The following is a 24,522-nucleotide window of genomic DNA, read 5'->3' on the forward strand; positions in this document are numbered from 1 at the left end:
GCTGAAATCCGGAACTTAGTTCAGCTTGAACTTGACCTGGGAGTGATATTCCCACCGTGATGATCATTCGCTTCATCTTGGGAACAACAGCACTAGACAACAAACCGCAAATGCCACTTGGCGAAACGTAAAGTTGCGGCATACGCAGCGACAGCACCTCGCACTCGCGTAGTCCATCCTCCAGAAGCCTCCCCACAGATGCGCTCAGACTGTGCAAAACAATTCCGCCACGACTGACGTAGGCAATACGACAAGATCGTAATACCGCGTAGTCAGCAATGCGACTGATTGCATCTGCAATTTTCTTATCGGCTTGGCTTTCGTTGTCTTGCCCCGTGATTTCCATGTCAAGGTGTTTCAGCTGTGCAAAGCCACTTTGCATTTCAGCGGATAGTGCGTCGAGCAATTTTTCTGAAAGCGCGTTGCTGGTGGAGGACCATGCAAGTGTTTCAACTTGCTGTAGATCCCATGGCTCACTGGCTTGCCAATCCACCTCCATCTCTCCGGTTGCGTAAGTACCATTTATTGAAGAACTTCTTATATCATACAGGGTGATCTTTTGCAAAGTGCTCCCAGGAGTGAAGAGGCTATCAAGCCAGCGCGATTCAACGGCAACATAGTTAGAGCCAAAGTTAAGGCTCTCAAGCCGATTGCTAACATCCATGAGGGCAGTCCGGACACTCTCTTCGGCCGCCTTTCTGTCTCCAAGTGAAGATGACGGGATCACCGTCGAAATTGGTTCTGGAAAGCAGGACTCCAGCGAGAGGCTTTCGAGGCGCGGAAGGCTAGCCACTAACGGTTGCAGCAAAGCCGCGTCTTCAAACCCCAGAGTGTTAAATGAGAGATCCAATGTCTTCAAACTACCAAGAGCTGATAGGGATCCGCCCACGGGGTTACTTTCCCCGACCAACAACTTCAAAATAGCAGCAAAATCGGAGCGCTGGGGGACACCAATTCCACGAAGGCTGAGCCGTTCGACGCCTTCACGCAGCTGTGGTAAACGCAGCAATTGGCATAGGACCTGGAACGCTATAGCATTGAAGAAACCATTCGAGACATCGAGCTCTTTCATCGGAGGTAGTCCTGGTGTTGAAAATATATCCACCAAATCCTGGAGATCGTCCGCTGAGTGAAAACCGACGGTGCTGAGGTCAAGCAGATGCGTGCCATTCTTTACTGTTAATACAGCGTTAATTTGTGCTTTTGGCTTTGAACCGTCTTCTTTGCACTGCATTGATAGAAAACGCAGAAATTAGACCGCAGACACAGTTTACGAAGACGCCAATTTCGTAACTACTCTGAAGCTTACCTTCTTTAGGTAGATACTTTTTGCTGACAGTGGCACGCGTAAGGCGCTTGCAAAACGGCTAGTTTGTCCTCTCGGATTCCGCCTGCGAGATAGTTCAGCTGCATCGCGCGCAAGTGCCACTGCGTCGTCGTTTTCCTCCTCTCTCGATAGTTCTTGGAAGCCCATTTGCCGCTTGATATCCATTATTCCCACATCGTCGGCAGGTACAGACTCTGTGACACGAGTCGGCGGATGATTCTGTGCGTCGGGATCACCAGCCTCAAGACAAAAAAATTCCCAAGGCGTTGCGTCTTCGTCACATGAACAATTCTTCGGTCCGAAACAAGCTCGCGAGACTTTCCACAGAATCGGAGCACCAACACCTGGACCTCCCAGCACCAGCATCTCCTGGTGCGGGTCTCCTCCATTGACCTCTAGTCGGTCGTACAATCTGCTCCGCTGCTCAAGAAACGCCCGAAGGCAGCGGGACAACTTCTTGTCGAGATCACCGACTTTATCGCGATCCAACTCGTCGATGCGGTTGCACCACCTATCGACACGCCCCTCCTTTACCAAGCTGCGCTCTGTCATCAACTGCAAAATGGAGTTGCAGTCGTCAATACTCAGGCCTGCTCGCGAAAGTGGGTAGCTGATTAAAAGGATGCCAAATAGATTCATTATAACACGCAGCTCTCCTCAACGCACCCGAGTGCACCGCGCCCTTGGTGCCGGTCTTGTGCATGCACGGATGCGTGAATCTGTGCGCTGTTCGGTGTCGGATTTCTCCGCGGCGGATCTGCACGCCCAAGTCCACGACGCGAAGATACTGCAGCACCCAGTCAGTCAGTACGACGACAGCCTGCTATTGCTGCGTATTGCCAGCGAGCGCACCATCTCGAACCATCTGGCAGCCGACTGCGGCGACAGATTCGGCAGCGCAGCCGTCTCCAGCTTGTCGATGGCATCGCTGTACACGGCCTTCAGCCGCTCGATCTCGGCGAACGCCGCCTTGAGGTGCGTCGACAAGCGCTGGCCCTCGCCGCGCATCAGTCTCTCTCGAAAATAAAAAAAAACTGACGCCAGCCAATGAAAATCCATTTCGCAAATTGAAGTGCGTGTCTCGCTCTACGTGTGGCCGTCGTGGTCGGCGTCGACAGCTGCGCCGCCGTTGCCGCCGCCGCGCTTCCGCTGCGCCAGCTTGCTCCTGCTGGAGGCCTTGATGACCTCGCGCGTCATCACCTCCGGTTCCTCCTCGCCCTCCTCCGGCCCCTGCGCGCTGTTGGTGGGCAACTGCAACAACGACTGCGTGGCCAGCACGGCGCTGATGGCAACAGCCAGAGGCGGCACGGCGCCGCGGTCGAAGCCCACGCGGTCCTTGTCCTTGTCCTTGACCTTCTCCACCACGCTGCTGAGCTGCTGCGTCCGGCGGTAGCGACTCGAGCGCGTCGCCGCCTTCTCGTCCCCTCCGCGCGTCGCCCGCCGTCGGGTCCGAGACGGCGAGTCTGCAATCTGCGCACAAGAGCCCAGGACGGTCAAATTCCCGAGTACCAGCACGAGCCTGAAGAAGAGGAGACACCTGTCGTACCAGGGAGAAATTAATGTCCGGGTCGCTTCTCGCGCCCTCGATCTGTGAGGACAGATACGACGACCAGAAGTGTTAGCCCAAGTGACACAAGAGTGAGCGAGATTAAGCAGGATGGGGAAGGCAGAAGACACCAGACAGTGTGAGTAAACCTACCGCGTCTATCATCAATGTCGCCCGGTCTTGGCAAAGCTGCAGCATCGCCGCAATTGCCGGTGGTTCGAGGGTTTCAAACTCGGAGGTGAGGCTGTTTTCTCCTTCGTAGCCTACGGGCGGTGGCCAGAGACGAGCAGCGGGGATAGCGTTTTGATATGGATCCGAGCAGTTGGTGATCCCCATAAGCTTCACGATTCGCGCGGCGCCTGCAATTACCTCCTTTGAGCTGGTCAGGAGGCTCGCCTGCGTGTACTCGGCGCGTGCAAGCTCCACTTCGGCTGCCCGAAGTTTCTGCTCCAACAACCGCGGATCTTCTGTTGAAGCTGTCGCCTGTGACGTTTCCAGTGAGTGGAGCTGCTCCTCGAGCTCGGCTTGGTTGAGTTTAATCTGTTTTAGTCGAGCTTCATAGAGCTTGGCTTGCTCCTCAAAACTTGCGTTCAGCTCCTCGCGCCGCGTGAACTTTTGAAGAATGAGCTCCATCTTGGAGAAACCAGTCGCCTTTTGGATTTTCTCGCACATGGACTCGCACTGCTGAAGTGCAACTTTGGCAGCTAATGAACGAGTTGTTGCGCTAAACGTTTGCCGGGCTTGTTTACGAGCCTCTTCTTCGATAGTCGAGTTGGACTCTTTTCCACTCGCCGTCCGAACGCTTTCAATCATCTCCAGTCGGCGTTGGTACAACTTCTCAGACGATGCCTGATCATGGGCCACCTTCTCGCGGGAGCGTTCGAGTTTTTCAACTACGGCAGACAGCAAGTGTTTGCTCTTTTCAACCGCCTTGCGTACAACAGGAAGTTCTTCGTTTTGCAAGTGAGCCTTTTTCATGAGAAGAACCTTTTTTTCGGCCTGGAGATCTTTAAGTTTCATCTGCAGCAGACGCAGCTCCTTTTTGTTGGCTTCAAAGTGCGCTGGTGCGCAAGCTGGAAACAACTCACATCCACGAATGAGCTTACGATGAGTTTTTTCCTGGTGGTCGATGTTTTTCGTCACCTGCTCAAGTTTTGCCAGGCGAGAGCTCATTTCCGCTGCGGCATGTTTTGCCATGTCGCACTCACGCATCGTCAGTTCATATCGTCGTGTAGTCTCTCGAATCTTTCGCTTCACGTCTTGGAGGTACTTTTGCTTTTGAGCCACTTCAGTTTTCACGGTATCGTAAAGATTTTGGAGTTTCAGCACTACTCGATGGTTATACGACTGTTTTAAGTCCCAATCAGACTGAGGGTAGTCCTGGAAGTGGGCGGGTAGTCCGAAGGATGTCGCGACTGTTACTAAGTCCTCAGTGCTGGCAATACTGTCCAGTTTTAGTTCCTTTGAGGGAAGTCCCGGTTTCATCAAGGCTGCATTGGTGGGTGATTGTGCCGTAGACCTGTCTGCAGACATCGGGTCGTTGGAGGACAAGTCTGTTTTTTTTGTAGACTCCCTGCGGTTGCCAACCGGAAACGTCGAATTTTGGACAAATGTTCGCTGCTCTTGCAATGATGGCAATGATGATGATGACTTCAAAGCTGCAGTGGGGAGGCGGCGTAAGGATGATGTCAGCACACCTTTCACTGTTGTGTATGCAGTCTTCTTGCGAAAGAGATGTTCTGGAGATATCATGTCCACTGTCTGATTCACGAGCGAAGTCGACACCGATGTCATCAGTACACTCGCATTCTTCACTGCAGCGAGCTGCGAAGTAGTCATTGCGCCTCGAGGACGACGAGTGGTGGGGTCAAACATACTCTTCTTCACGTCCCAAAATCGTGCGTCGAATAGCCCAGATCGAGCCTGCGATAAAGTAGCAGTCATTGCGGTCTTCGCGTCTCCAGCATTGTGTCGTCTAACTTCTTCGTCACTTCCGTCTCCTGGGCGCCCGCGAGATGAACCTAATGGAAGCAACGAGTTTGACGACGGCGCATGCGGTATTGTTGGGACCGACCCCGGAGCGCTGTTTTTGTTACCGACACTTATCACCGTTGCCTTCTCGAGAATGGGATTCTGCACAACTTGGTCTCGCACGACAATCTCCCGGCCGAGTGCAAGCCACGGAAACTGGATCCAGACCCACCTCTGGTAGAAGAAGAAGCAATTTCTAAAGGCTTCCTTGTCTTTGATAGTAGAGCTTAATGTGGTGATGGTTGATGCATTCGCTGTCGGCGGAAAATTATCTAGCGCTGTCAGCAGTGCAGATGACGCAGTTGATAGTGTACTTTCCATGCTGGAGATACCACCCAAAGTTGAAGAACCAGTTGTTGATACTGAAGACAGCGCAGCTACAGAGGCGGTGCCTACAGCTGAGTTGCCGACCGTCTGAGCGTGTGGTAAATTTTCAACAAACAGGAACCCATCCAAATAAAGCCTCTTCAGATCGAAAGGTGCATGTACGAACTGGGGCAACGGGCGCTGATACGACACACAGAATTCATACATGAAGCGAGTGATAAGTTGCACAATCGCTGTAAAATTCTTCGTGCTGGGGCGTGCACTGTGATACCAGTCTGTGATGCTCTTTCCGTACTCTTTTACAATATCGAACGGCATAACATAGACTGGTGGGTCAGACGAACGCTTTGCAGCGCCATAATTGAGCAATGGACCATCGGTAAGGACCTTCCAGTACCCATAAAGCTCCGCTTTGTAGTTGGCTGTGTACAATAGTTGAAACATGGGCAGGTTCACAAGTACTTGACGCAAAGCATCCCACTGGTAACAGCGCTTGAGATGCCATGGTAGTTCTTCGACACGGCGGAAAGTAGTAGGGTGAATGCGAAAGAAACGAATGAGCCACTGGTGATATTGCTGCTCAGCGCGCTCGCTGCCGATGTATCGCCACCAAATGACGTCGCGCAGTATGTCTTTGCACAATGGTAACACCACTACCTCTTGGACGAAAAGCACACTCAGCGTGCGTAGCGCGCGTAAGAGAGCTTGCCACTCGTCCTCTGAAAAAGCTGTGAGAAGCTGCTGCCCCATGCTTGATTTTCCGGCTGGGTGATCAAATGCTGTACCTTCATCATCTCGGTTATCTCGATGGCGATGAATACCTCGTGACTCGGTTACTATGGCATTGAGAATGAAACGCAGTTCATTCAACAGTAATCCGTGACGACTGACATAGAGAAGGCACAGTGCTCGCCCAAGTAGTTCCCCAAGTGGCGCCACAGTGCGTCCGCCCGTCAGATAGTCTGGCCTATTACCAAGTTTGTTGAGAGCTCCTTGCTTTCTCCCTCTGGGCTCTGTAGGAAATCGTTTCAACTTGTGGTGCGCAGCTTCCAGCATCGAGCTGACTGCAGAAGAGTTCTTGGTAGACGAAAACGATTCATGAGATTGCGAAGCTGGACCACTATCCACCGTTGACTGTACTCGAGACCCGTCGGCGCGTGCCATATTCACGAACAGTTCTTTGGTCTCGTGCACACTTTTCATTCGTTTCATCTCGTTTGTCCCCGAAGGCGAGGCGCGGCCATCATCTTCACGTGGGCGAAAAGCAAGAGGGCGCAGAGAGTCATTGCTCTCACGAACTGCAGCCTCTGCAGCAGCACGTGCTATCTCAATTCTTGTCCGACTGTCGTTGTGGTGCAGTGAATATCGGCGACCAGAAATCTGGGCAAGCTGGGAGTCCGCCCCGGACGTTTTTCGAATGGAAGGTGAGCTCGCGATGGATGCTGGATCTCCCGCAGGACTACGACTGGCACCGTCACCATCGTACTCTAACAAGAATTGCATAGCGTCGTCTGTCGAGAGTTGGTCAGGTGTGTAGCCAGCTTCCATGCTGCGAAGTATCGACTCCAGCAACTGGCCTACAGTTTCAGCGGCAAGCCAGCTTTCGAAGACCGTGTGAATGTTAAACCCCTCCTTCACTGCCCAGAGCATGCCTACGAGAAAATTTTTCAAAAAGTGCGGGCTCGCACTCATTGCCACACCAACGATGGCATTCTGTTGAATTTCAAAGAGCTGAAGCCCCGTTTTTCTTGGAGATCCGTCATCGTCCTGGTCGCTGTCCGAATTTTTAGTAATGAACTGTTGAACGATGCGTCGTCGATCCTCTTCGACCAGTGGGAGAACATGGATGAGCTTCCAATTGCGACGACCGGCCTCAACTTTAATCCTTTCGATCATTTGAGCACTGAGACTGGTCTTTTCGTAGTAATCGCCTCCAACCCCGCACTCATTGTGCTCCCCTTCATCACCACGCGGCACTGTGTGAGCAGGTGAACCTGGCCCATTGTAGTTAACTAAAACGTGGGATAACTTAGCAGTGGGGTAATTGAGAGTCCCTGAAAAGATAATGCGAACGTTGGGCGGAAAGGATAGCGGGACCCACTTCAAGATGCTCTCACCGTTGTTTGTATGCAGTCGGTGTAACCCATCGACCACAATGATAACACGACCTTTCTTGGAGGCAGACTCCAAGAATCGGGGAAATTGCCAACTTAGACGCTCTTCCACATCCGGGATCTCTTTGGTGAGCTCGAAGTACTCCTTGATCTCTCGCAGAATGCGCTCGAGCAGGTTCGATACAGAGCAGGATTGCCGTGAACACCCCACCACATGTGCGAAGATGAACTCGGGATACGAGGACTGCCAGTTCTGGAACATTTTCTTTCGACGCACAACCCAGTTCGCCAGGAAAGCACTCTTCCCCATTCCACTCTCCCCCAGCAGAATCACGGGGCCTTTAGGTGTATGCATCGAGTCGACGTCGCAGAATTCGTCGAGCTCACGCGTCAGTCGGGGGTCTTCATGGTACACGAAGTCGCCTGTTTTGAGTCGCAGCCGCATGAAGCCATGGTGGAAGGCACTCTCCAAATATGACACGGAGTCCCAGCACTCGCTGTTGTTGATGGGTGCTGTTGCGCTAGCCCCATTGATTGCTGCGCTTCTTCTCCGATCCATCGCTTACAACGTGCAGAGGAAACGTGGAGCTTCTAACGACTGGCGTTCACGATAAATTGTGGTTATCGATTTTTATAGCATTCGGAAACGGATTCGATTGAGGCGAGGTAACTACAGAGGCAGGTATCTGAATGTACATTTCTTTCGTTGGTGCAGCAAAAATCTACAACGACTCTAGTGTAAACTATTGCGTGACAAGTTGTACCTGTCGTATCTTTGGTTATCAGTATTGCCATGCCAGGGCTTACAAAACAGCGTAGGCGTACCCATCTTCCGAGACGATCCGCACTTCGTCGTGTAAGTTCTCCGAAGTCGATGCCCCGGCAGCAGTTTGGCTCATCTTAGACGATTCACGCTGGGCCATTTTCTGGTCGTTACCAAAGTTGAGACACAATCTCGCAACACTGTCGTGGCCGTGCGACCTGGCAAGTGCCACAACATCCAGTCCTCGAGTCGTTTTGTGATGAATGCTACCTCCGTGACTCAGGAGCAATTTACACATGGGCAGACTACCCGATTGAGCAGCGAGGTGCAGCGGAGTCTTGCCGTTGTACGTATTCTTGGTGTTCACGAACGCGTCGAACTCAAGTAAGAGTTGGAGAACAGGTAGGGCCTGGCATGCAACGGCCACGTGCACAGCAGACACATTATCGGTGTTGCACAGGTTCACGTTCGCGCCATACTCGACGAGCATTTCCACAACTTCAAGATCTCCTCGTTGTACGGCAGAAAGCAGGGGCGAGACACCGCTGGAGTCCGTGACATTCGTGTCAGCTCCGTGAGTGAGCAACAGCGCAACAATACTCTGATGTCCACAGCGACATGCTGCATGAAGGCTTGTCAAACCATCCTCCATCACCGCATTTGGGTTGGTTCCGCGGTACAAAATGGATTCGACTGCGTATGCATGGCCAATTTGGCTAGCCACGTACAGCGCCAGCTCCCATTGACGATCTTCATTCCATCCTTCAAGTGGTCCAGTAGAGCTTCCGAGAGCCCGCGAGTCCAGCAATAGGTGGTCCCTAAATTCCTCAAGGAACGAACGCATCGAAGATACATCGTTGCTGGGTAAGTGCAGCTTGGGAAGCCCTGGCAACAACGTCTGCGGTGCCTTGGTATGAGAGGTGCTTGACCTGCTACGAGTTGTCATGGTAGGATTGCGAGCTAGGAAAGCAGTATGGCGTCGGATGTCAATTCCACGATAGTATCGAGATCTGCGGCCAGTCAATTGCAGTTTCGTCGAGTTCTTGGACGATGAGCTAGCAGGAGTCGGGGGTGTCATGTATTTGGCCGAAGTCTGCTTTTTAACCGTGTGGTATCCCTTTCTGTCATTTGGATTCCCCAAAAAAGCAGGGAGATCTTGTAGTTCATGAAGCTCGAAAACGGAGTCGTCGTTTTGGTGGTTGCTCAAGTTCGAGTCGTTTTTTCGCAGATAGTACTCGACTCCACTTCCATACAAAGATCTCTCTTCTGCAGAGGGAGATCTCACCCTGCGTTCCTTGTCAATATTCCATGTGCTGCTGCTGCTAGTCACACTTCGACTACTGCTCGAGAAAGAAGTCGTGCTGTCGCTTGCTACACTTCCTGAGCTGCTGGATCGGCTGGTACTGGTGGGCTTGGGGACTGTGGGCAGCCGCAGCGTTGTGCGTGATGCTAGTTGGTACTTTTCCTCGAAGCCGAAAAATATGTTCAGGGTCATCAGCACTTGGCAGTTCGCCAACGAGTCGATACTTTGAAGGAATGGCCGAGGAAAGGTGTCAAAGAGGCCTCGCACAGTGGTGATGAAGAGCTCCAACCCCCGGCGCCGGTTCTCCAATACGGCTGGCGTGTTGCGCTTGATCAGGAATTTCGACGGGAACGGATAGCTCCTAAGGAAGTGGTGGAAGCTACGGAACGTGCAGTTCCAGTTGCGGCAGCGGCAAGACGAGGACTCGCCACCAGAGCTCGGTACGGAGTGGAAAGTATTTGCCAGCGATCGATTCGACGCGTGTCCCGAGTGAGTCGTCTCAGCGCTGTTGGAACGTAGCAACATTGCCGTCGCAGGTGTTTTAGTAGCACGGATCAGGTCTCTCCAAAGCTTGCGAAACTGCGAGTACGAGCGCTTGGCGGTCACGCGAACCCCCGACGTGTTGCCGGCCATGCTGTGGTTTTCATCATCGTCGTCGTTTTCAAGCAAAAACTGGGAGCTGGTGCTCGTGATGCTGGACCAGTTGCGCGCCAGCTCTTCCTGGCGAAGGGCGCGCTCGTGCAGCTGGATGGCGAAAACTTGCTTCCCCGCGCGGACCTCGTAGAACGGGACGGCGACCTCGTGCGTCTGTAGCCAGCTCATGGTGCGAGTCGAGTCGAGGCTGGTAAGTACCCTAGCGGAGCAAAGGGTGAATTCGTTTTTGAGCACGGCAACCGCCGAACCCAGTCGAGCACATCGGTGCTTGTACAACGCTCCAACGCACGCTGCGTCTGTCGTAATGGGGCCGGTCGGCACGTTCAGACGCTTATCAGTCCGTCTTAGCTGATCCCGTCTAGTTCATTCTCAGGATGTTCGGCGTTACAGGTGTCTGGCTTTCGATCGTTTCAATTAGCAGCCCCCTTCTTCTACAAAATCGGTAGACTAATGGTGACCCCGTCGTAGTCGGCGCTCAATAATGAGGCCACGGCCTGGTAGCTGGTCGCTACGACTGGACAATCGCCGCAATGTTTGACTTGCACGTGCCGCACGCCTTTCAGCGTGCGCTACCGGACCGTGTGGGTCGCTTGGTTGCGGTTGGAACGGACGGTTCGGTTGTGGTTCTTCGTGAGCTCTTCGAATTGCGCCTGGGCCGTCTTCCGCGTCGTCAGGTATGCGTCCTCGGCTGCGTTGCGCATGGCAATGATTCGCGCCATGAAGTCCTCTGGTGCGGTCTCGCGCTCGGGAGAAGCCACGTGGGGAACCTGAAAGCTGACACTGCGCAGGTCGCGGGGGTCTGCTACTTTCACGAGTGAGCTCTCATGGATCTTGATTTCGGCAAACTCCTCCATCTCGTCGGCCGACTCAAGCCCCACTCCGGATGCCGCCACTTGGCGCTCGAGCTCGGCCCAGCGATGTGCAGAAGTCACCGCGTCGCCGGTACCCCAAGTATTCACGCGCTGACGCGTGGGTGGTGTGCCGATTTGTTTCGCCATGACGCGTTCGCTGTGGGGCCTCGCAATCTCTGGTGAGTCGGCCTTGGTTATTGAAGGTGTTGGGGGCGCTGTCTTCATCTTCCGGAGGTCGCGCCGTCGGCAGTTGTGTACGTTGGGAGTCAGGTCTGGTCTTGACTTGTTCGTCGCGGAAGGTGTTTCATCAACACCAAAGCCCGACAACACCTCTTGCCGAGCTGCGTCAAAGTCATCCAAGCGGCGAGCGTGCGTGAGGCAGCTTGTACAAAAAGTGACAGGGTGCAGAATCACTCTTTTGCTGCCGGACTTTGCGAATCCCAGCTTTTTCTTTGCGGAGCAGGCATGGCAAATGACTGTGGAGCACATTTCGCATTCGGCGGTGCCACTGAACATGTTGAAGCTCTTGGAACAAATCGGGCAGCTACGTTGTCGAGCCATACTCATCGATCTTGCCGGTCGCTGCCGGACTGAAGTATCTGGACTTGAGCGGATCAGCCACGACAGCTTCTTGTTCTGTGCACACACGCTGACTTTCGCGCCGTACATGAGTGTAAGAGCTACCGACTGGGTTGCTACGGTCTCGGAGACATTGCCGTTAGGGTCGAATCGAGCCTTCATGAAAACATCCACGCCGCCCGGAGACTCGGATGTCTCGATGTACAAAATGCAGGACGAAATTTGCCCGCGTATGACTTTCCTGTCGTCAAGAGGACCGTAACCAGGTACGCTAACTGAGTGCATAAGGTGATACCCCACGCGCATGTTGGTGCCCTCGCGAGTTAGGATTCCCATAGCCTCGAGGAAAACGAGGTCTCGTGGCCGAACGATGGGTGCAAGCGCAGAGTGGGGGGTGCCCTTAACGACCCACTTTACGCCCAAGAACCGAAACGGGTGGGCAGCGGATGGTCCCCGCAACTGGCACAGGGTTTCGGCGTCGAGGAGAGTGTCTTCCGTATAGGCTGTCTTGAGCATCATCGTTGGGCCGTCCACGGCGATGGCCCCGTACATGACTTCGTTGAGCGTTCCCTGAATTGAGCCGACCTGCAGCAGTACCGGCATTTTCTGTCGGGGGCGACCTTGTGTGATTGAGTTCTCGATGACGCTCACGCTCTCGGCTCGGGACCGAATAGGTGTTGCGGGTTGGCGCGCCTGCGTGGGTTCGTATAGACCGCTAGGCTCGGTCCGTTTATACATGGCGAGGTGGTCGCATTTGCGGACGAGCTTCCAGCTGCGGGCATCCACATTGCCCCCAGCCTGGCGGTGTGCGTCATGCTCTTCGATCGCCTTCTGCACAAGGCGGTGAGCGAGGTACTCGAGTCTGTCGCGCTCGCTTTCCGCCATGGCCAGCGGCGGAAACGGCGATACGGACGTCGGGAACCTGCTCGCCATGGCGCTTGATCGATAGTGAGCCGCTCCAGTCCACAGGGTGCCCGGCTACATGCATCCCTTGACCACGACGACTGTACACTTGACCGCATTGACAGCCATGACATCGACGCTGAATGAAGTGACAGCCAGTTTTCGCGACTCGCGAGCCGTAACACTCAAATCCCATGATGCCTTTCAGAAAGCGGCCATGTTTCACGTTGTAACACTCTACATGCACACGTTGCAGCCATATGCGCGGACGACGTGCTTTGAATTCCTGAATTCTGCCGCCTTTGAAACAACAAAGAGGGTCTTTGCAGCGGAGACCTTAGAGTTATTAAATAACGTTACAGCATGCTTTCGGCGGCTTCAATTACTGACGTGGAGTACCGTAAGCTCACAGCCACGTGGGCTGTGCACTGCACTTCGTCTTGTAACAGGTAGGATACATGCACGGCTCAATCGTACTCAGCAGGTATAATAGATGTGTGCACGTACTTGATGACTGAAGCATGGCTACTTCGTCCTATCCACTGTGTTCCCGGGTCGCAACTTATACGATCTGGTGTCCTGCGCCGTCCCAGTTCCTCACCGCAAAAATGTCGGTTGTTTGATGGTAAGCCTGCGCGCTCGGCGGCGTGCCGTCTGCCGGTGGGGATTGCGGCTGGCGATGTAGAGAGACACGGCGCTGCTCTCGAGCGGCGACACCACTTTCAATGGCGAGCAGGTCTTCCGAGTCAACGCTGTCGCTGGTGATGCTCGCCTCCTTCCTGCTCTGGAGCCATTTCGACAGTGCCATCACAGCCACATAGCCAACGCGCGCGAACAGACAGAGCAACACGAGCGCGTTCAGGCAGATGATGATCTGGGCGATTAAATCGCGCACCCGCTGCGGGACCAAGTTGGACGAGGCCAGCACGAGCGAGAGCAAAAGCATTACGATGCGCAAGTACGCAGTTAGCAGCCCGATTACGTAAAACACGTGAAGCAAGTACGGGCGCCGAACGACCGTGGCGACGATGAACACGGCGTTGAAAGCCACGAGAAGACTGAGCTGCACCATGGGGTCGTTTCCTGCGCCGACTACCGCTCCGGAGGCAACATCCAGTGCCATCTTCGCCACGAAAAAGTAGCGGTTCTCCGTGGTGAAGTCTTGATAAAGGAGCCGTAGCGGTGGTTGAATGGCTTCTTCTCGTGCTCAACCGTTCCGTGGTCTGCCAGCTCGGCGACGTAGCGCGTGAGGACGAACACGCCAAACGCTGCCAGTCCAAAGCAGGAGGTGGCGAGGATGACGAGTGCCAAAATCAAACCTCCAGTGGACCGCTTGTTCAGAACTGAGTACGAAATCTGAAAGCAAGACGTCATGGCCAACGAGTACTGGAGCAGCAGCAGCAACTGAATGATCACCCAAACGCTGCGGTCATCGAGCATTTGTGACAATGGGGTTCTCTCTTTCTTGAACACACGAAGTGCCAACCGAGCCGCAAAATAGAGAGCTACCAGCAGCCCGCTCACCACCAACAAGACCAGCAGTGTGTAGTAAAAGAGATAGTCTGGATTGACTCCTAGCGTGCTGGCATAGCGACTCACACAGCACAAACTCGAGTCAGTTCCACCGCTGGACAGTAGGCGTTGCCCCGTCGTCCCGGAGCTTTTGGACTCCACAAGAGTGCTGGAAGGGAAAATCTGTAGGTTTGTCCAACCGAACTTTGCGCAGAACTCGACGAAGAACACAGGTACCCCCTCCAAGTTGAGCGATCCGAGAAGTGTGATGAACTGGCCCTGGGAGATCATGTGCAAGAGTTCAAAAAGACCCCCATTTGCCGACGGGATGGCACTGGCAGACGCCAGTACACCTACCATTGTTGAACCAAGCGCCGCAATCCCCGCTATCGCCACACCTGAAGACGTAATTGCGGCCAAGAGCTTCCCAGCGTCGTTCATGACAGAGATCTGAAAGGACGAGTAGTTCGTGTTCAGCCCCGACATGGGATATTCCAGGTTCACGCCTAAACAATCGCCACAGGAGATCCCAGAAGTGTCGACGTCCCCGGCAGCACTAGCAACGCGAGAAGCCACCGTTTGCGCGGCGGCCACAGCTTCATCATAATGATCCTTAGCCCACGGTTTGAGGTAGTAGTCGTAGGAGAGATACGCCGCGGGGATAATAACGAGCAAGCAGACTATTGGCGTCAGAATGGCACACGCACAGCACCTCACGCAGCAACCGCAAAGGCCCATTGCTCCTTCGAGCAGTTTGTGAAATTAAGCAGCATGCCGCGTACGCAACAGTTCGAAACGGACGACGTTCGTACAAATAGTCTGACATCTCGATATTCAGTAGTCGAGTGCTAATACTTTCTAGTTTACCATTAGTGTGATAAGAAAACTACGAGGAGAGCCGCCAGGGCGGTGCTTTCTCCGTCTACAGAATGCGCTGCGGAGATCTATCCTAGGCTGGGGCGACATACAGGATGCCCATATTCTTGAAATCGCGCTTTTTCAACGACTTCTTCACCAACGGCAGAGCCTCTAGGATGGCCCCGAAGTCGGGTCGGCGCGCTGGGTCGTGATGCCAGCAGTGCTCAATGAGTTCGCCGATCTTGAGTGGAGTCTGGCGTGGTAGCGCCGGACGCATTTGCTGACGGGCGACAGCGAAGGCGGCTGTTCAAACATAGTCGCAAACGTTAAGATTCAGTGCCCCAACAGTAAAATACGAAGCGTTTGGGCTCACCTTGAATCGGGGTCAGTCCGCGGAACGGCTGATCTCTTGCTAGCAGCTCCCACAACACGACGCCGAAGCTGTAGACATCTGCCTTGTTCGAATACGGCTCGTGGCGGATCACTTCTGGGGCCATCCACCTGTACGTTCCTGTTTCTGCAGTCAAGTCAGACGAACATCCGATCTCTAGCACACAACTCAGTCCAAAGTCGGAGATCTTGGCTGTGCCGTGCGAGTCGATAAGCACGTTGCCGGACTTCAGGTCACGGTGCATAATGGAACACAGGTGAAGATAGTTCATCCCCATCGCCATTTCAGCAGCCAGACGGAAGAAGTCGATCGGACCGCGACGAGCGCGGATGAGATCGGTCAAGGTGCCATTCTCCATAAATTCAAACACTACACAAAACAGAAGAAGGTTAGAATGGCCCTACCGAAAGCACACTACAGCAATCCAGAAAACTTACCCAAGCAGTAGCGAGGCGGGTTAATGGCTGCCCCAAGGAACAAGACGATGTTGGGGTGGCGCAGCTTGCTGACGACTGCCACCTCGCGGTGAAACTCGTTGAGCAGCTCCTCTCCAACTGCCTGCGTGTTGGTGGACGAGTCGACAACCTTGGCGGCGACGTGCGTTCCTCGCCACCACGCGCTGTACGTGTGTCCTGAGCGGCCTTGGCCGACAGCCTTCTCGAGACGCACCTCGTTCAAGTCCAGCTTCCACTCCGCCTTGATCTCGTTCTTGTCCACCATCTGCAGCACGCCCAGCTTCTCGGCCAGACTCACATTTTCGTTGCCACCCGAGTCCTGCGAGCTGCTGGCGCTCGGACGCGTGTCCTCATCCATGCTGAGTCTACGCAAATTCTGCTCGATGAGCGAGCGCAGCTCCTCCTGCCGCTCGTCGCTCATAAACGACCCCTTGACGACGAACCGGTCCAGCAGCGTGCCGTCCGCCGTGGTCATCACGTCGGCGTCCAGAATGTTGCCCTTCATCATGGTCAGCGCGCGCGTGATGGCGTCCAGGATGTTCTCGCGGTCCAGCGACACGACCACCACCTCGCACACATTGGGCACGATGTCTCCGTTGTCGTCCTTCTTGAGCTGGGCGTTGACGGCGATGGCCGTCGGGTCGCGCTGGTTCTTGGACAGCAGGCGCATGTGCAGCGGCACGTCGTCCGGGTTCACGGACAGCGCGTACCGGGCCGGCAGGCGGCGGAAGTGGGCCTGCACGGAGGCGAACACGGGCTCGTACAGGTGGTTGAGCACCTTGCGCTGGCCGTAGGAGCCGGACGCGGACACGTACACGTCGCCCACCATGTGCTTGACGACTGCGCGGCACATGTCGTTGACCACCGAGTCCTTAAGCCCGCGCTGCACGCCGAGCGCCGACGGCTTGGGCGCGACGGGGAAGTAGCCCTTCTTCTCCAGCTCGGCCAGCGCCTGGTAGCTCTGCGCCTTCTTCATGCCCGTGGCGGGCTCGCTGGGCTCGGCGGAGCCGTAGGAGCCGGACTGCGCCTTGGTGAAGGGCGCCGGCGGCTGGGCCGCGTCCAAGGCGGCGATCTTCTGCGACAGCAGGCGCGCGCGGGCGTCCACGTCCTGCGGGACGACGGGCGCGGCGGGCGGCACGTTGGCGTGCAGCGGCACGTTCTCGAGGCGCTCGGCGATGCGCGGCAGGGACGACGGCGAGCGGCCGTAGACGCCGAAGGGCGAGCGGCTCAGCACGTCCTCGCTGCTCATGGCGGCGCCCGGGCTGCTGCTGCCGTTGGGGTCGGGGCTCTCGAGGCGCGCGAGGTCGGCGCCCACGTGCGAGCCGGTGCGCCACTCGCGGTACAGCAGGCGCGCGTCCGACGGCGTGTGCACGGGAGGCGACGCCGAGACTTCGGCGGCCAGGTCGTCGGCGCTGTTCTTGCGGCCGAGGGAGGCGGGCGCGGCGGCGGCGAGATCGGAAGTGGGGGCCGAGGAGGTCGACGGCTGCACGTTGGGCTGGGGCTGGGCGGCGGCTCCACCGGCGTGCATGAAGACGGCGGCTGTGGTTTCTCTGACTGCCGCGCGGGTGGTTGCCGCGGTCTTGCGCGGAGTAGGGCAGCACATAGAGCGGTTTCCTGGTGGCAAATTACCAAAATGGCACGTTGAACAAGGAGCTCATTTATATAAGTAGATTGGAGACCAGCAAAGCCAGAAAAAACAAACTGTATCACGCCTCCGTTTTCACGCCGTTGTTTGTGGACTGCATATTTGCGTTGGTATCTGTAGTTGGTCTCTGATAATGGGCAATTACTCTACGCAAGCTTTCTGTCAAGTTGGCTAAGACGCTAATCTACGGAATTGCACACGTCGCCCGATCTACTTACTTAAAATAGTTTCTCCATGTTGAACCTACTCCCAACTGCAACCGGGCGGCGCGTGCAGCACAGCATTTCGGCGCGGCTGGGAGCGCCAGCTTGCTCGGCCGAGGCCACAGTGGAGTAAGCTTGGTCACACGCGTTGTCATGCGTGCACAGCCTGCTGCGGCGCCGCCTGCAACCAGCCGGCACTGCTTCGAGTCGGCCGCGACCCAGCGCTGCGCTGCGCTAGAGCGCACGAGCAATCAAGCAGTGCTCCTGCGACGCGGAATCTGTGTCGGATGCAGAGGCGACTCCTGATGCAGCGGAAGGAAGGATAGCGCTAGATACACATTTCCGTCGCCAGCCCGCTCGCAGATTCGAGAGAGTCGGCCGACTCGGCCAGCGGCGCCCAGCGACTCGCAAACTGCGATTCGCAATGACGACGAGGCCCCGATTCATGTGACAGGAGGAAACGGCCGGGCTAGGTGACTGCGAAGATTCGTCTACGGTACGGAACGACTGGCCGGGAGCCGCCAAAGGACCGGAAAGCAGAGTGCCGCACACCAACCTGATGACTCAGCGGATCACGCGCGTGTCGCCAAATTGCAGCGGCCCCGCTTCAGCTGTGCAGGACATGTTCATGCAGCGTTAGCGTTGCGCCTCCACTGCTGCGTTTGTGCGCAGCTGATGCCTACCGTGCTACGTGATATTTGCCACCGCAGCACTCGACACGCGTGTTAAACGCACGCCGCGTGACGCGTGTGAAACGTGCTGCCGCATGCTGTGGTGCATGCTGTACTGCCGGACGACGCCGCGAACGTAACGCTGCTGCAGCGAGTCGTGGCCGCGACAACGTCCGCCTGGAGTCCGCAAGCTGCTGAACCCAGCAGCACCCTAGCGCCCGTCGCAGGCAAACGCGCAAGCCCGCCTCACCGCTGTCGTTCGAGCGTGCATTGGAAACTGAACCCAGACCGTGCCGCATTGTCATTCAGCTGAGCGCGCACCCGGTGTCGCAGCGTGAGTGCCGCGACAGCACAGTGCCACCGCCACTGGGCAGGCAACCCAGTCATGCTGAGGTGGTTTCGACCAGCAAAACTCGGGCGGTGTGGACCACACGCCGCCAAATTTTGACTTGGTTTTTGTATCGACGAACGAGTGAGCCAAGCGCACCGCCGACGCGACCATGGGCTCGAACCTGTCGCTGCTGATCTCAGCCGCGATGCTGCTGGCCACGCTCGTGTACTACTACAAGATGGTGCTGCTCACCGAGATGACGACCGAGGCCTCGCTCTTCAACACGCTCTACGCGGAATACGCCACGCCGCAGATGATGGATTCACTCCGGTGCGTTCTATCAGCAGCAGCCGCCGCCGCGAGCTACGACTCACGTCCTGTGTGCTTCTGTCTGTCCTGTTCTACGCTTCGCATCGAACAGAGCGGTGGAAGAGTTCTCACTGACAGCGGACGTCACGCCCGAGCAAATCGTGTGCCGCGCGCACGACGAGGTCCTCTGGGACCGCCAGTTCGACTACGACTGGCAGCGCCTGCTGCACTGGTTCGTACAGTACTGTGGATAGTAGACCGGTTCGAGGCAGCACGTTTGCCTGCGTCTTCGTTGTTCATACACTGACTCGGCCGCGTGCTCAGGTACCGGAAGCTCGTGTACTTCCACCGCATGGGACTTCTCAACGACCGCTTCTTCCAGGAGTTCCCCGGCGTCTGTACGTCCCAATTTCACAGCCCCGATTGGGTACAGTATCACGTGTCCTGATGGTGCTTGTATCTTCTTTATGTTGGCGCAATAGCCCGTACGCGCGAGTTTATCCGCCACGTGGAGCCCTTCGCGCTCGGATCCTGCCAGCTCTACCAGGTTTGTCGTGTTCAGCAAACTTGTGGAACTCCGGTGTCTGACCGCGTGGACTTTTGCTCGCTCCAGGAGACCAACTGCTCCGAGGTGTTCGACTACTTGCGTGGGCTCTACGATCTCCCCAAGCGCGAAGTCATCAAGTGCGAGGCCCAGGGTGCCACTAATGATGCGGAAACCACCCCGAGGACTGCGAAAGAGGAGCTGTAGACCAGTACCAGCTAAATACATGCTCGACACGTCCATCGATAGTTATACATGTAAACGACCCGCCCGCTGAGATGGGCCACGAACACGAACAACCAAGTACACATATATAGGCTAGTTTGCATTCATCTTCCTGTCCGTTTGGCGGTTGTGGCTTGCGGCCGTCCTCTCCAAGTGCTCTGACTACCCCTCTGCGTCTTACCGCTTGCTCAGATTGACGAGCGCCGACAAGAACTTGGCCTGGTCGGCCGTACGATGCACGTACACGATCTTGTCTCCGCTGAAGGAAAAGTTGCTGACTCCCTCAATGGTCACGCGGCGACCCTTCACGCTCTCGATGAGCTCCAGGAATTCCTTGTTCATGCTGACGCCGGCGCTCTTGATCGTGCCAGACAGCGCCCAGTGCACGCGGAAGTGCTGGCTGCGTGGGCCGCCGCAGTCCACCTTGGCGTGGTGCAGCCGCACGTCACCGAACAGGTAGGTCGTGCAGAGGTAGTCGAGCACGAGGGCGTCCTTGCCGCGCAGGTGCACGGACGAATTCTGCGGGCCGCTGACGATCGAGTCGTCGCGGAAGAACTTGACGGTGGACAGGATGTCGCCCGAGTTGTAGGCCTCCTCCACGTGCTTAATGATCTGCAGACGCTTGTTCTGCAGCTGCTGGTACTCCTTGTCCGTGATGGTAAGCACCACATTGGAGGCCACGCCCGAGTCCTTCTTCTCCAGACTGCGGATCTCCTGCACCAGCATGTCGCGGTGCTGCTCGAGGCGCATCTTCTCGTCCTCGAGGTTCGAGATGCGGTCCAGCTTGCGCTGGCGACTCTTGCGCGCGGCGATGCGGTTGCGCTCCCGGCGCAGGTTGGTCTCGTCCACGGAGCCGTCCGACTCGGAGCGGTTCGAGCCGTTGGTGCTGGCCGAGGCCTGCGCCGCCACGTACGGGTCGTTCTCGTAGGCGGACATGCCCGTGTTCTTGGAGTACTGCATCTGGTTGACCATCTCGTTCAGGCTCTCGCGCGTCAGGCCGCCGCTGGAGGCGGAGTTGTCCATTACGTAGCGGTTCACGGGTTCGGCGGGCGACGACTTGTGCTTCTTGGTAGCGGGCGCGCCGCGCGGCTGCATGGCGGCGTGGGCGCTGGCACGGTAGTAGCGGTCGTCGGCCATGGCGTCGTCCATGCCGCCCGAGGCCGGCGGCATGCCGCGCGAGCCCATGACGCGGCTGTCCATGACGGCGCCTTGGCCGCCGCCGCTCACGCGGCCGTTGCGTGACAGGTGCATGGAGCACACGCCCTCGGCCACGGCTTGGTTCGAGCACAGTGCGATGGCGCAGCGGTGCAGCGAGTTGGACAGGCGCGGGTTGGCGGCGCCACTGCCGCTGCTGGGTCGTCCACGCATGCTCATGGTTGAGAGGAGGTCGGGGGGTGAGGCTGGGGCGCTTCCTGTTTCTGCTGGGCGGTTTACGAGTGTGGTGAAGACAGCGAACACTCGCTCGCGGAAAAACAACCGCGAAAAACCTCGGGAATTTGTGCAAACGTATTGTTGACTTGCTTCTAGTATGTAGGACCCTTCCAGATAAATAAACCTCGGCTGAAATTGATTCGTCCGTACCGTTAAGAAAAAAAAAGAGCCAGTGGAGCGAGAGGGGCGCAGCTTACTTGGGATTTGTATGAGTTGCCACGGGGATCTGTTGCCGAGACTAATTTTTGGTCCGCGTGTTTTGGTCCCGAGGTCGAATACATACGACGCGAATCCCCACACATGTACGTAAACCTCCGTTTGCGGCGGAGGCGTCAGCGCCAACAATATGTATGAATACCTGAGCATGCGCACCATCTGTGGTGCAAGGCCGAGATCCCTATGGTTAGCCATACGGGGGCGCTGTCCCATGCCGCATGCGATAGCGGGACTAAAAATAGTCCTCCGAACCCCAACGGCCGGCTGTTTTCTGTTGATTTGCGGACTGGCGCTTTACTGGGCTGCCTCAAAAATTACTGTCGAAGCGATACCCGCCCAGGTGGCGAGGAAGTAAAGTAATGCTCGTCAGCAACACGTGTTAGCAAGCCACGCGTTGCGCTTTGTCACGCGCACGCAGATCACTCGGCGCAACGACCGAGAGCGCGGTGGCGACTGCGGCGACCCCACAGCCATCGGACTAAAATCGGTGGCAATAATAGTACGCGAGGGGATGCTTCGCAAGTCATGCCACACAATCTTTCTAGCCGCGCGCGCGGCTTTGTCGCCCAGTAATAATTTTATGGCGAGCAAACCGAACCCATTCTCCTATGGGGCTAGGGCTCCTCGTACAGTGCAGGCCCTAGCCCCATAGGTGAGTGAGCGATGCTCACTCAGCGTTTGTGTTCTACTAGTACATGTAAGCATATGAAGATCGTCATGTATGGCAAGGTGACGGCCGTCACCTTGCATGTACATGTATGTAGCTGTGTGTGTGCAGCAAGTCGCGCCGAGAAGCTCGACCCTGTTCACCCTTCGCACTCCGAATCCGAGATCACGTGTTTGGGATACCAGCCAAACGCGGTTATAGGGGACAATCTCGCTTTAGTCATGGAGCCGAACTAGAACTCTGAGTCACCTGTAAAAATGAGTGCGTGCTCGTATATGTATTGTACGCTCACTTTTTCCATGTGCGCAATAAGGCTTCCTCATGGTCACGCTGGACACGATCGCAATGGTCCATGTGACGGTCATTCTGGTGGAAGTGGTGGACTTCGTGGAGCACCCGCTGGCGAGCAACCTCCCGCGCGAGTTCGCTGCCTTTTTCGTCACGGTCGCGTCGGCCGAGCTGGGACACTTCCTCTTCGACGTGGTGACGACGCAGCAGCAGAGAGTCCGGTGCTTCCGGCGCTGGAGGGCGTCGAGAGCAGCAGACTTTATCACGTCGGTGCTGTTTGGCGCCGCCGGCATGCTGGCGTGGATGTTATGGATCGTCACTACGAGTATGAACACGTGGAACATCGTCACGCTTGTTGGCGCGGCGGCGCTGTCGCAGGTGGGGCGCTCGTTCATGACGCTGATCCACGAGACCGCCTTGGCTCCTCCGTGGAACCGCACCACGTTCACGGTCTGGAACAATGGCATCATGGAGCTGATGAATCCGTTCCTCGTCGGGTGGATCGTATTCCACCCGTACGCCAAGTCGATACTGGAGAGTGCAGGCGGCTATTGAGTTAGGAGATAGGGGGCCGGCAACGCTGCGCACGTGCAGCGAGTCGAGCAGAGGAGTATTTATTGGTGGCGGAGGATATGGGAAAGAAGGGTTAATAAAGTACATGTAGTAAGCGCCAAGGAGCGAACGATATAAATGTAATGGTCTCAAAGACACTTCAGCATCTTCTTCATCTCTCATTCTGTTGCGTATTTCCAGTACCGGTATTTGGTTTCTAGGGTGAGGCCGAGACCGCTACGACGACTCCGCGACCTTGGTCCACCCTCCACCTGCTTCGCCACCCTCGTCATTGTCCTGTGTCCCTATTGGTGCATCTGCATTATCGGTCGACGCGATAGACCTGCCATCCTCCCCGTTTGCTTCCTCATCACGCTGCGCTCGCTCCTTCGCTCGCAGCTTCTTCGCGGCGTTGAAGACGCCTGCGTGCAACAAGTAGCCACATATACATACAGTCAGTGGAATTGGCAACACAGCAGCATCACTTATGCGCTGCGGTACTACGCACCGTTGGTCTGCTTCTTGCAGTTAAAGCACCGCGATGTATTGTTGAAGCGCTTGAGTTCGGGCTAGTATTGAGAACTACATTGCGAAATTATCAATTTCACTGAGTTAACACTGATAACACGTAGAGTGAGCACTGGGCCTTCTCCTGAACTTGGCGTGGTGTCCTTATCAAATTACCTAGCTCGAGCTACAGCAAGGTGAAAGACCAGCCGCGTCCCTCTTTGAATGCAACAATCCGCTCGTTGATTTTCACTATAGACTTTCGATTTGCTTCAACTTTCCCATAATTTGGTCCATTTTAAAAACCACTTGACTTCATTATAGTTATTTTTGGGATTGACACATAGACGCGACCTTCTACTGTATCTGCCTAAGCTTTTTCAGCTCTCCATTTCAAGGCTGGAGCAATGCTGCGCTTCCGCTTCGCCGCCGCGCTGCGAGCGCACCAAGGGCAGGCGGCTCACATGAGCTCCATGGCCGCGGGTAGTTCGGGCGCACCCGTGTGCGTGCTGGCCATCCTGGGGCAGCACAAAGCCTTCCTCCGCAGCCTGGACGACGACGTGTACACGTTTCACAGCCCGCTGGTGGAGGGCTCCGTGGGGCAGCACACGCGCCACTCGCTGGACCACTTGCGCAAGCCGCTGGACCTCCTGGCCGCCCAGCAGCGCGGCAGCGTCGACAACATGGTGCGCTACGACATCCGCGACCGCCACACGCCCGTGGAGAAGGACCGCCACGCCGCCATCGCGCAGATCGAGCAGCTGGAGAATACGCTGCGCTCCGTGCCGCCGAGCGACCTCGCGCGCCCCGTGCACGCCGCCTTCATGCTGTCGGCGGACGGGCGCGAGTTCGACTTCGAGTCCACCTTCAGCCGCGAGCTGGCCTTCGCCGTGCACCACTGCATCCACCACAACGCGCTATCGAAGGTGCTGCTGCGCCACCACTTCCCGGAGCGGAGCGTGCCCGACGGCTTCGGCATGGCGCCGTCCACAGCCAACTTCAACCTGACCCACCCGCACGAGTAGTAGTCGGTTCTAAGCAGAAAGCATTCGCAATTGAGCGCCAACACTCAATAGACCGCCGACTTGCACTGCTCCACCTCGAGTCTCGACCATTCCAGAACGTCCTCGGTCCTAGGCGACGAGGCCCAAGTCCGACCTGGTTCACATGTCAGGGGTGCTGATGCAATCCGTTCGGTCCACTGAAGTGTCACCATTTTGCGGCGTTCTGATTGGTCGATGGTCAAACGGAGCCATCGCCCCCTCAAGCTCAGTTTCAAATTCGCTTCCAAGCCAACAAGACCGAAAACAACAAGCACA

The 24,522-nt window shown here is 56.2% G+C and overlaps 10 protein-coding genes across 10 annotated transcripts; 3 read left to right on the forward strand and 7 right to left on the reverse strand.

Moving 5' to 3' along the window:
* Window positions 1–1,190: 1,190 nt before the first annotated feature.
* Window positions 1,191–2,335, reverse strand: IUM83_01345 (uncharacterized protein; the record flags this gene model as incomplete). Its single annotated transcript, XM_067925191.1, has 5 exons — window positions 1,191–1,228; window positions 1,310–1,332; window positions 1,737–1,917; window positions 1,994–2,114; window positions 2,180–2,335. 5 exons carry the CDS (start codon window positions 2,333–2,335, stop codon window positions 1,191–1,193), a joined length of 519 nt encoding a protein of 172 aa, XP_067797714.1.
* A 78-nt stretch (window positions 2,336–2,413) lies between these two features.
* Window positions 2,414–7,904, reverse strand: IUM83_01346 (WD40 repeat-containing protein; the record flags this gene model as incomplete). Its single annotated transcript, XM_067925192.1, has 4 exons — window positions 2,414–2,797; window positions 2,874–2,915; window positions 3,027–3,946; window positions 7,349–7,904. 4 exons carry the CDS (start codon window positions 7,902–7,904, stop codon window positions 2,414–2,416), a joined length of 1,902 nt encoding a protein of 633 aa, XP_067797512.1.
* Window positions 7,905–8,148: 244 nt separating this feature from the next.
* On the reverse strand, window positions 8,149–10,233 carry IUM83_01347 (50S ribosomal protein L11; the record flags this gene model as incomplete). The annotated part of the gene is made up of 2 exons (XM_067925193.1): window positions 8,149–8,709; window positions 9,394–10,233. The coding sequence occupies 2 exons, from the start codon at window positions 10,231–10,233 to the stop codon at window positions 8,149–8,151; spliced, it is 1,401 nt and encodes a 466-aa protein (XP_067797663.1).
* Window positions 10,234–10,634: 401 nt separating this feature from the next.
* Window positions 10,635–12,428, reverse strand: IUM83_01348 (Zinc finger, RING/FYVE/PHD-type; the record flags this gene model as incomplete). Its single annotated transcript, XM_067925194.1, has 2 exons — window positions 10,635–11,736; window positions 11,908–12,428. The coding sequence occupies 2 exons, from the start codon at window positions 12,426–12,428 to the stop codon at window positions 10,635–10,637; spliced, it is 1,623 nt and encodes a 540-aa protein (XP_067797297.1).
* A 532-nt stretch (window positions 12,429–12,960) lies between these two features.
* On the reverse strand, window positions 12,961–13,521 carry IUM83_01349 (Carbohydrate-binding protein; the record flags this gene model as incomplete). The annotated part of the gene is made up of 1 exon (XM_067925195.1): window positions 12,961–13,521. One exon carries the CDS (start codon window positions 13,519–13,521, stop codon window positions 12,961–12,963), a length of 561 nt encoding a protein of 186 aa, XP_067797716.1.
* A 1,338-nt stretch (window positions 13,522–14,859) lies between these two features.
* On the reverse strand, window positions 14,860–17,142 carry IUM83_01350 (TKL protein kinase; the record flags this gene model as incomplete). Its single annotated transcript, XM_067925196.1, has 3 exons — window positions 14,860–15,071; window positions 15,142–15,528; window positions 15,597–17,142. 3 exons carry the CDS (start codon window positions 17,140–17,142, stop codon window positions 14,860–14,862), a joined length of 2,145 nt encoding a protein of 714 aa, XP_067797613.1.
* Window positions 17,143–18,633: 1,491 nt separating this feature from the next.
* On the forward strand, window positions 18,634–19,524 carry IUM83_01351 (DEAD/DEAH box RNA helicase; the record flags this gene model as incomplete). Its single annotated transcript, XM_067925197.1, has 5 exons — window positions 18,634–18,794; window positions 18,886–19,005; window positions 19,098–19,171; window positions 19,256–19,320; window positions 19,387–19,524. The coding sequence occupies 5 exons, from the start codon at window positions 18,634–18,636 to the stop codon at window positions 19,522–19,524; spliced, it is 558 nt and encodes a 185-aa protein (XP_067797612.1).
* A 195-nt stretch (window positions 19,525–19,719) lies between these two features.
* Window positions 19,720–21,348, reverse strand: IUM83_01352 (Alcohol dehydrogenase 3; the record flags this gene model as incomplete). Its single annotated transcript, XM_067925198.1, has 3 exons — window positions 19,720–20,960; window positions 21,020–21,065; window positions 21,346–21,348. 3 exons carry the CDS (start codon window positions 21,346–21,348, stop codon window positions 19,720–19,722), a joined length of 1,290 nt encoding a protein of 429 aa, XP_067797615.1.
* An 829-nt stretch (window positions 21,349–22,177) lies between these two features.
* Window positions 22,178–22,699, forward strand: IUM83_01353 (uncharacterized protein; the record flags this gene model as incomplete). The annotated part of the gene is made up of 1 exon (XM_067925199.1): window positions 22,178–22,699. The coding sequence occupies one exon, from the start codon at window positions 22,178–22,180 to the stop codon at window positions 22,697–22,699; it is 522 nt and encodes a 173-aa protein (XP_067797614.1).
* Window positions 22,700–23,610: 911 nt separating this feature from the next.
* IUM83_01354 (uncharacterized protein) lies at window positions 23,611–24,228 on the forward strand (the record flags this gene model as incomplete). The annotated part of the gene is made up of 1 exon (XM_067925200.1): window positions 23,611–24,228. The coding sequence occupies one exon, from the start codon at window positions 23,611–23,613 to the stop codon at window positions 24,226–24,228; it is 618 nt and encodes a 205-aa protein (XP_067797609.1).
* Between the last annotated feature and the right edge of the window lie 294 nt (window positions 24,229–24,522).

The sequence above is a fragment of the Phytophthora cinnamomi genome (genome assembly GCF_018691715.1).
Source record: "Phytophthora cinnamomi strain GKB4 chromosome Unknown Contig14, whole genome shotgun sequence".
NCBI lineage: Eukaryota > Oomycota > Peronosporomycetes > Peronosporales > Peronosporaceae > Phytophthora > Phytophthora cinnamomi.